At 38.9% G+C, this 10,412-nt stretch overlaps 1 protein-coding gene across 7 annotated transcripts in view; it reads left to right on the forward strand.

Annotated features, from left to right (window-relative positions):
* Rhobtb (Rho-related BTB domain containing) overlaps positions 1 to 10,412 on the forward strand; it is a 29,115-nt gene that overhangs the window by 11,331 nt on the left and 7,372 nt on the right. For 4 of the 7 annotated variants that reach the window (XM_071770812.1, XM_071770814.1, XM_071770811.1 and 1 more), the window contains exons 2-14: positions 3,635 to 4,009; positions 4,381 to 4,484; positions 4,549 to 4,746; positions 5,718 to 5,925; positions 6,531 to 6,773; positions 6,853 to 6,938; positions 7,355 to 7,481; positions 7,573 to 7,707; positions 8,185 to 8,208; positions 8,993 to 9,146; positions 9,225 to 9,355; positions 9,827 to 10,069; positions 10,158 to 10,306. In XM_071770812.1, the coding sequence (XP_071626913.1) occupies positions 3,830 to 4,009; positions 4,381 to 4,484; positions 4,549 to 4,746; positions 5,718 to 5,925; positions 6,531 to 6,773; positions 6,853 to 6,938; positions 7,355 to 7,481; positions 7,573 to 7,707; positions 8,185 to 8,208; positions 8,993 to 9,146; positions 9,225 to 9,355; positions 9,827 to 10,069; positions 10,158 to 10,306 (1,982 nt within the window). In that variant the 5' untranslated portion in view covers positions 3,635 to 3,829. Of the gene's footprint in view, positions 1 to 3,634; positions 4,010 to 4,380; positions 4,485 to 4,548; positions 4,747 to 5,717; positions 5,926 to 6,530; positions 6,794 to 6,852; positions 6,939 to 7,354; positions 7,482 to 7,572; positions 7,708 to 8,184; positions 8,209 to 8,992; positions 9,147 to 9,224; positions 9,356 to 9,826; positions 10,070 to 10,157; positions 10,307 to 10,412 lie in introns of all 7 variants that reach the window. The other 3 variants (XM_071770817.1, XM_071770816.1, XM_071770815.1) reach the window with 3 other exon arrangements.

Raw genomic sequence — 10,412 nt, forward strand, 5'->3', positions numbered from 1 at the left:
TGATTTAAATTAAATTCTACTGATAGTAATTACGATTTATTATGTCAATGCAAGTAGTTTATATGTATCGCCAAAAGTTAAATACCTTACGCCAAGGCTACACTGCTTACACTGTTAAATTCGTTAGTTAAATTATACTCAATTTGAGTTATTAACCATTCCTAGGTCGCCACTGCTCCTACTCAATTTAACTAAACCAATAAAAATTAAAGTAATTTTTAAATCGACTGTGACTGGCAATATATAACGTCGAAAAGACGTTATATATTGCCAGTCACGGTCGATTCAAAAATTACTTTAATTGTTATTCTATACTGGCAAAAGAAATTTATTATTCTGTTTATTATACACCGTCGACCGAAGAATCGGTGCTCCATCTTTAAGTTGTTATTGCGATAAATATTACCACAGCCCCAGTGGTCGAATTGGCACGACTCGCGACACCCGCACGGTATACGGGAGGTTCCAGGTTCAAACCCTGGCTGGGGTAATATTTTTCGCAATAATAAAAAACTATTTAATTTAGAACGTACATCAACTGACCAAAACCCATAGTCGAAATTAATAATGTCTCGATAATTGATCCGAAAAAGTGCTGTGTGAATCCGACAAACCAAGTTGGCTCACAGTTTTTCAATGTTCATATCGAAAAGACGTTATATATTGCCAGTCACGGTCGATTTAAAAATTACTTTAATTGTTATTCTATACTGGCAAAAGAAATTTATTATTCTGTTTAAACCAAAGTTAAAATAATACTGTTTTGTGTTAAAATAATGAATTTTGACACACATGGTAGATAAAAATAAATGTTATCTAACTCAAGGTCGTGGTTTAAATTTCATCCTTTAATATTTAACAGTGTAAATTACTAAATACGTCACATAAAAAACGCAGTAGAATATATTTCAATATAATATGTATGTACAGTCGTGTACTTAAAACCACTATATTATCCAGAAAAAAGCAACGGATTATAATCGAAAGCATAAGTGCTGGTCTACAACCTTGCTTTAAAGAATATTTAAGCTCTAAGCCGTAAGAACGTGACCACGCACAATGGAATGTGAGGAGAATACTCGATTGTGATTGGTCAATTTCTTACGGCTTACAACTTAAATACCCTTTAAAGCAAGGTTGTAGACCAGCACTAATATCTACGTATTTTTGTGCTAAGGCTTAAGCGGAGCGCACACACTTCTGCACAACGCATAATGCGTAAGCATAAGAAACGTGCGTGGTCTATTTCCTTATGCACATGCATATGGACCAATCAATTCCCAGGTAGCACATATTAGTTTCATATACGTTTTTTGAACGTATACATAGTTTCATAACCGTAAAGAACCATTAAGAAACGTTTGAACAAAAATGTCTTTGAAACCATGATTTAAGAAACGTATTTTTACGTTTCTACAGTAAACAAAAATACCTATTTGTTAAATTTTTCCTTTCAAAATTATAATTTGCTTCATCTATATATATACGGTTGTGTGGGGTGATGTGCAACGTTTCCGATTCCTGGTCTGCATGTCGACATTTGACAGAATCGCATACTGCCATCTCGTTGTGTCAATAGTACCTTGTTTTAGATAAATAACTCGCGAGATGGCACGCACCCTGGTTTGCTGTACGAAAAGCGAGTTAAATTTCTCGAGCTCAATGTAATTTTCGCTTTTCACATTCATAGTGATTTCGTGACGTGGTTTTAGTCATCTTATAGGTAAATATTTTTATATTGTTAGTTTTTTAAGTACTTTTGATAATCCAAAGCGATTTTGTGATTTTCTTACGTTGTGTTGGTGTCACGCCAGTCCGCGCAAAATAGCGTGTTTGGGGTGATGTGCAACACTCATTTTTCGCTAGTTTATCGCTATTTTACGATTGAACATGTGTATATAAAGTGTTTTAATTTTTCAATGTGTTTAGTCATTATGCCACGAAAGTATAAAAATAAGGGTATCGCTGTTCCGGTCGATTTGCGAGCTAATTTGGGCAGCAATAAAATTGCTGAAAGGCGATCATCCGGTTGCGTTTTTCCTTTCATTATATTAATTTTTAAGCGATAAATAAATAAGAAATCAAATAAAAAATGATTTTTTTTTGTGAAATTTCCATTTGTCAGAGGTCGATTACAAAATACAGTGAAATTTTTTGTTCACCAGATTTCGATTAATTTGTATTTAAGAAGCCCAAATTTAACCAAGTCGATTGATGTCGATATTCATGCATTTTTTACCTTAATTTTACCTGTGTTGCACATCACTCCAAGAAAATTTGAAAATGCTAAAACAGACGTTTATATGAAAACTCAAAAATTTTTTAGGAAAAATTTAAAATTTTGAAAATCTAATCACGTAGAATTGTAGTATTTTCCTTCCTCTACATTATACAGCCATGATATATTCAAGAATTTGATTTTTGGATATGTTTTCCGAGCAACGAGTGAACGTGTTGCACATCACCCCACACAACCCTATATATATATATATATATATATATATATATATATATATATATATATATATATATACATATATAGTATGTATATATAAATATATAGCATGTATATATAATAGCTTTAATATATAGCTTTTTTTAAAACATTTAAATTTATATTGCACTAATTATTATTGCACAAAATAAATCATTTTATCCATGCACATATATCCACTTGGTTACTTAAAGAAATTCCTAAACTGGTGCACCGTCGTGCAATAAGTTTTAGTGAAACAAAATATACTTGTCTCACTCTATATAATTGCATTATTAATGTGCGCACCAGTTCAGCAAGTTCTTCAAAACAAAACACACGTATAAATGTTCTTTCAATGGCCACGTTCAGCAGGACGTTTATTTTGCAACTGTTGCAAGTTTTCTAAGCTCAGATTTGTCCGATGACAAATAGATTAAGACTGGTAGGGCAAAATTAATTTAAGTAATCAAGTGTTGATATATGTGCATGGATAAAATGATTTATTTTATGCAATAATAATTAGTGCAATATAAATTTAAATGTTTCAAAAAAAGCTATTAAAGCTATTATATATATAGACCAGTTCAGGAATTTCTTCGAAAAAGAATAGACGTCATAGATGGTATGCATAAAGCTTCTAGAACATTCTCATGCATATATGTCTCAAAGACGTCATAAACACGTTCAAAAGACGTGAAAAGTAGGAATTTTAAATGTCTTTATCATTAAAACAAAACGTTTCTATAATCGTTTTTTTAAACGTTATTTTATCGGAAAAGAAACGTTCCATCGAACGTTTCTTGAATGAACATTTTTATTCATGAGAAACGTTTCTAGAAATCGGTTATAAAATGTTTCGGAAAAACGCTTATAAAACATTTCTGAAACGTGTATATGTGCTACCTGGGTTTTCTTATGCTTACGCATTATATGCGTTATACAAAAGTCTGTGCTTCCCGCTCAAGTGTCCACCTAAAAGCTTTATTGTCATGATTTCGATTTCGAGGAACAAGCGATGGTTCTAATGGTTCTCGATACGATTATGTTATAGGATTCTGACATTATCGAGAGTTGCATTCTCGAAAGTGGAAGAAAGGTGTCAAGTTGGATAAGCATCGCGTCCGTCGCGCACTGACGCATATCGTTTCCGTGTTTCAGTTTTAGCGCATATCTTATTATCAACGGCAAGGTCGAGGACGTCGCGTTCCGGTCAGGTTATCGGATGTGGTGCACGCATTTGGCCGCTACGGAAACGACAGCGGTAGCATCATCTGTGTCGGAGACAGCGGTCGAGAACTCGAGCGATCTGGCAGGTGAGAGGGTATCGTGCATGAGTAGGGGAGACTGCCGGTGATGGACAATGAGCAGCCGCACCAGGAACTGGTCAAGTGCGTGGTCGTGGGTGACACGGCAGTCGGAAAGACCAGACTGATCTGCGCCAGGGCCTGCAACAAGCACGTGTCACTGTCACAGCTCCTGACTACTCATGTGCCCACGGTCTGGGCTATCGATCAATATCGGATCTACAAGGATGTGAGTCCGCCTACGTCTAATTACGGTTCCTTCTGCGCTCGTTGCTCCTTCCACTTAAAGACATGTTTCATGTAATCTTTGATCAAATTTAATTCGAAATATGAGTAATAATCAGTAATAAATAATAAGAGAACGTCAATTGAGTAATAAATAATATTATATTACATAATTTATGTAATATGAAATAAAGCCGCAATTACGAAGTGATTTAACGACGAAAATTTAAAAGTGATTCTAATTCTTTCTACTCAGACTTTCGTAAAAATAAGAGCATCTGTATGTTCATCATTATCAAGTTAAAGGCCATCTCTATTATTAATTTTCCTAGAAATATGTAACGGTATTAAATAACATAGTGTCATACGTGTCAGGTGTTGGAGCGATCTTGGGAGGTAGTAGACAATGTAAACGTGTCGCTACGTCTCTGGGACACATTTGGCGATCACGAGAAGGATCGACGTTTTGCATACGGCAGGTAAGATTGTCGCCGAGTGGAATTTTTATTCACGAATCGATATTAATTGAAAGGGTTTTGTTAGGTCTGACGTCGTGTTACTATGTTTCTCCATAACCAACCCCATTTCCTTGCGAAACTGCAAGGTGATGTGGTACCCCGAGATAAGGAGGTTCTGCCCGCAAACACCGGTCCTATTGGTCGGATGCAAAAACGATCTGCGATACATGTATCGGGACGAAACTTATCTCAGTTACTTCCGCGATCGCAGTCCCTTTGTAAGGTAAATTACTTAATTCTTTTAAGAAATTAACTAGAAGAAAAATTGGAGAATTTGAGATACGTTGACGACAATCCTTTCTGTGAAATCGAATTTAGAAAACTCAGGAAGCGTTAATTTTATCAACAACTCAAAATTTTAGAGTTCTCGGTCTTGACGTTCTTTTTAAATCTTTAAAACTTTGACATTTTATAATTTCTATCTATTTTTCTGAACACAATATAGATTTAGCCTTTTAATAAGAGAGAGAACGCAACTACAGGGTTGAAGGCGCTTTGCTCCTTCCCAAAGGAGCAGAAACCAAAAAAAAAAAGAGAACGCAACTAGATTTATCTTTAGTTTTTACCGTGGATTAGTTAATGTTCATATTTGACACGTTTACACAAAACAACGTTTGATAAAATTGATTGTTCTCTAAGACGTATAAAGTGTTTTTCCAAAAATGAGCGCATTTAATTATCTCAATCGATCGCCTTCTTTTTTTGGCTACAAATGAAATTCGCGCGCGTCTCTCCGATTTTTTTTTAGCCTCGTGTGAAACTCATTCACTCGCATCGATGCTCCTTCAACGGTGGTCAGTTTACCGAAGTGTGTCAAAGTATTGATTTTTCAGTGAGTCTCCATAAGCTTCCTCGAAATCTTTTACCGGCAAAAAATATTCATTACATGAGCTTATGCGACATTATGGCGTATGAATTTTATAACGGCGCTGGGTGATTGATTGAAAAACTTAAGATTCTCGATAGTTGAGTAATCGGGGCGAGTCGAAATTAACCGAACCTTGACACACGGCTATTACTCCCGCGGGAGAAAGTCTGAAAGTCTTCTCGTGACTTTTAGCGATCCCTTATTCTTTTTACGGCTACGGTCGGAATGACTTCATCGTCATTTCAGTTTCACCTTTTTCATCAATAACATAGTGCGAAACACGTTTCAACGAAAGCATAATCAATCTCGTTTGCAATTATTTACAGGGCTACGAGGAAGAGCGATCTGGTGATGCCGGATCAGGCGCGGGCGGTAGCGCGAGAACTCGGTGTGTGCTATTACGAGACGAGCGTTTTCACTTATTACGGCGTGAACGAGGTGTTCGAGAATTCAATACGCGCCGCTTTAATCGCACGTCGTCAGCAGCGTTTCTGGATGACGAACCTGAAAAGGGTGCAAAGACCTTTGTTACAGGTAACAGACAATGCATGCAAACGATTTTGCGACAGATTTATCTTTTAAAGATAAAAGGAGGCCTTTGCTCATCCTCATAATTTTTTAGATATAAAATTAAGATTGTGTTCTTGAAAAGAGGACCCAGATAGCAAAATGTCTGTCATATCTACGAAATATGTTCGTAAACTCGTGAGCGTTTGTGCAAATAATATGTAAAGCTGCGTCCGCAAATGCTCAACAATAGTATTGAATTTGTTTCAAGCAACGGTTTATTCAATATTCGTTACATCTTTCCAGCAACAGTTTACGCCCGGAGATTCCATTAGTGCATACAATTTACATATTATTGATGGAAATAATTTACATAGATTTGCTCAAGCAGTTTGCAGCAACAATTTACATATCTTTGCTGCAAAAGCACCATAAATACGAATCTTCGACGAGCTACGATTTATGTTTACGCAATGTTTGTGGCAGCAATACATAAATTGTTTTCAGTAACGCGTTTGCATGATTTTGCACACGTTTTACTATCGGTGGAGGGGTTCTCTTTCGTTCGATTGATGCTCGAGTTATCTTCTTCGCAGGCGTTGATATGACCTATGATGATTTTGACTTGACAGGCGCCATTCTGCCCACCAAAACCAGTACCGCCAAAGGTATGCCTGGCTGCGAGTACCTACGAGGAAAACATGAAGAGCCTGTGGACGAGGCCGGTTCACACAGACGTCACCCTGATGGCGAGTAACTGCACGTTCTCGGTTCATCGTTGCTTGCTCGCCGCTGCCTCGCCGGCGTTCCACCGGCTCTTCTCGATGGAACTCGCCCAGGAATTGACGCCGCGCAGCTCCAGCGAGTCCAGCATGGTATATGCCAGCTCTATCAGGTTCGGAGGTAGTAACAGGATAACACAATAACACATGTTTCCCTTATTGTCTCGTCAAGGTGAGCACTTTCGGCGAGGCCACCGTTGGTGACTTCAACGACGATACCGAGTGCCTAATTCGTATCGATCAAAGCAAACCCGCAAAGTGAGTAATCATTCCTCGTATGTTTACTCCTGCGTCGATTAACCCTTTATTTGGCAAGCCACAGTTAACGCGTGACGGAACATGTCTAATTTTGCGGCAGACGTTATACTAACTCGCTAATATATGTAGTACAAGTGTTGCTTGTGGGCTTGGACACTAACAGAAGGGCATGCAATTGAAACGCTTCGATCATACCATAAATCCAACACACTGACATCGCTTGAAGGTATTATTGCCAAATAAAGAGTTAGATGCAGTTAGATGCTCCCCCTTAGCCTTTGCACGGTCTTTAAATGTCGGCACATTCGACTTACGTAGCGACGGAACAGAGTTTGCAATATTTCGTAATGAAGAGTTTGTATACTACTATCGCTTGACGAGACAAGCCCCGCACAAACCAGTCGTGTACGTTACAGAGTCTGGGAGCAACTTAAACGACGCTCGAGTTTTCAAGTACTGCCGACGATGGATAATCAGAGGAAGAGCAACGGCGCGACGAGGGAGCTGAATCATCCTGCCTTCCAAAATATTCGTATATGTATGGTGAGAATGGTTTTTGACATTTTGTCCTGCGAAAACCTGCGAAACGCTTTGTCGCCTCGTCGTTATAATCGTCGTCGAAATCGCTTTACAGACTGAGAATGCGAACGGAGTGCAGCAGCCCATGACTGTGATTACGCTGTCGAAGCTGATCACGCCGCAGGCGATGCAGCAGTGCTTGCAATTCATTTATACAGGCAGCTTGGACAAACGGTACCACGATCTACAAGTACGTTGGGTCGGTAGAAATTATCATAAGAGAAAAGGTACATTCGAGAATGTAAGAAGACACCCTTTGTTTATCTGTCGCGGAAGTAAACGCGCGTATAGGCGTGATATAATATCCGTCCGTGCGAAAAGGAATAAACGACGAGGAGCGTCGATTTATCTCGTAGGCTTACGACAAGGTAGAAACTCAACTGAATAAGTGTGCTCTTCGGTTTGACTGCCTTCGCGGCTGCGCAAGCTCTGTTGTCTTTTTACTATATAGGTATAATTTTGCAGCAATGTTCACATTATATATATGAATTATATACAATACGAGAAAGTACGACCGAGACACCGCGGCCAGGTTGCGAATGCTCCCGACGTATCGCGTTTGATAAGAGAGACACGCTGTGTACATTGTAATGATCTCTTAAGAGCGTGAGCTAAAATCGCAATTGTTGCAGATAATACAGTAACTAACGCGGCTCTATTCTTTCAGACAGCTCCTATCGGGCTTCTACTGGTTAGTACAAAAGCGAAATACGTTTGGAAATTTGGCAGTCGCATTAATATATACGTTACACGTTTTACATGCGCACGCACGCACGCACATAGTAGCCTCATCTAGCTGATCTGTTTCGTTGAAGACTTAATTGCGTGATCATGTCATCACACGAGCATGCGCCTTTCTAATTATGACTAATTACAAGGCAAACTCGTTGCATCTCCCAGAATTAATCTTTCAATTCACAATGAAGAGCTACTAAAATATGCAAAAATTAACCAAATATTAAAAATAATTATAATGAGACAGATGAATATCAGAGAGGCTGTTAAAAACCCGCCAAAATTGTTTACGTATATGTTTGAAGACACGCGTTTAATTGTCTTCTGTAGAAATCTATATTTAACATCGTGCAATTTGACGACTACGTACATCGATCTTCGACGTTTAGCTAATAGGCCATGTTCATTAAGCTTTATAGTTCGCGAATCATTGCTTCCGTTGTATCGTGCGACCATCGTCCTCGACATCATCATCGAGCGAGTGGGGGGAGGGGAGAGCTTCGAGGAATCGACGCACGGTCGACCTCGGTCGAAGGGGATGCCGTGCATGGATACGCTTCCAATTGTTCTCACCGACATTCTAGAATCATTGCCTAGTAGGATAGGTCTTCTAGCGATCCGGAAGCGATCAGCTGATCTCGTGTCTTTCTTTCTTTCTTTTTTTTTAAATCGCTCATTCTACGTCGACGAAAGTCGCGAACGGCGCATCCGTATGATGTCTCGATCGCTCTTGCCCGCAGGAAATCAGACAGGCGGCCGAATTTCTCGAGCTACCGCAATTACTCATGGTGCTCGGTAGCATACAAACGCGGGAGCAGTTCGTTAATAGCGATCTCAACAACCGGTACAAGCAAGTGGTTAGACAACGATTGGAAGATATCTGCCTGGAGCAAGGTGGGCACCGATCGCGCATCGAAAAGATGAATACCTTTTTATTGTGAGCTTTTGACTAAGAAATGTAATACACTCCAGGTCTCTTCGCCGATGTGATATTTGAGTTGGATGATGGCAGCGTACCGGCTCACAAAGCGATTCTCACTGCCCGATGCGACGTGATGAAAGCCATGTTCTCTGGCGATTTTCGCGAAAGCAGCGCAAAAGTCGTAAGTGCACTCTATGAAATATGATAATTTCAACTATCGTAACTACGGGTAATTTTACGCGCGATTGAACATGAATTATTATGAAATTATTCTAGTAAAAAAATTTTTATATCACATATTTTTAAGAATTTTTCATATTTTAAAATTATAAAGATTTCTAAAAAAATGTGTCAAACTTCTTCAGATTTTATACGTTTTCTTCAGAAATGGTAGAATAAAAAATCTTGGAATATTTCAGAATTTGTATACAGACGTCTAGAAAAGATGTAGATTTTTCAAAAAAAAGTTTTCACGTCGTATAAAATAATTTTTTTTAAGTCATAAACGTTATATATAAGTTCGGAAAAACTATGTGAAGAATTTGAAGAAAATTTTTCACCAGAATAACCTTGAAGAACTCGAATAAATTAATCGTAATAGCCGCGGTCATGAGAAATTAATACAAATCGTATCTCATGATCGCAATGGCAGATAGTCTTTCCTGGGGTTCGGGAGTACACATTCCACAAGTTACTCTGCTATCTCTACACGGACGAGGTACCGGCGATCTCCTCGGCCAGGTGCCTGAATCTATTGGAGCTAGCTAATAGACTCTGCCTTCAACGATTGGTGAACTTAGTCGAGAGCAGAGTGATCGAAGATCTTGAGCGACTTTCGCAAAACGAGGGGAACGACGCCGTGGAAAACTGCCTGAGGCTGTTGGAGCCGTGCAAGGTCAGTTTCTTTCACGCGTTTTACATCAATTAAGACACGATAATGCGGCGGTAGCGGTACCCGTTTAACGCTTAGTTACGATTATCAGCTGCATAATGCCGATCAGCTGGCCGACTGGTGCATGAATCATCTCTGCGTTAACTATAATAAGCTGTGCAAAATGTCGCCTCGCAGCGTGCGACTGCTTCATCCGGAGAACCAGGAGTATTTGAATGAGCACCGATGGCCGCCGGTCTGGTACGTATCACGATGGCCTCATTATTCTTTCTATTATTTTATTTTGAAGAGAAGAAACCTTTTTTTCCTTATAACTTTTTCCTTGCGATACATGTCATGCTATTAA

Source organism: Temnothorax longispinosus, chromosome 2 (genome assembly GCF_030848805.1).
Source record: "Temnothorax longispinosus isolate EJ_2023e chromosome 2, Tlon_JGU_v1, whole genome shotgun sequence".
NCBI lineage: Eukaryota > Metazoa > Arthropoda > Insecta > Hymenoptera > Formicidae > Temnothorax > Temnothorax longispinosus.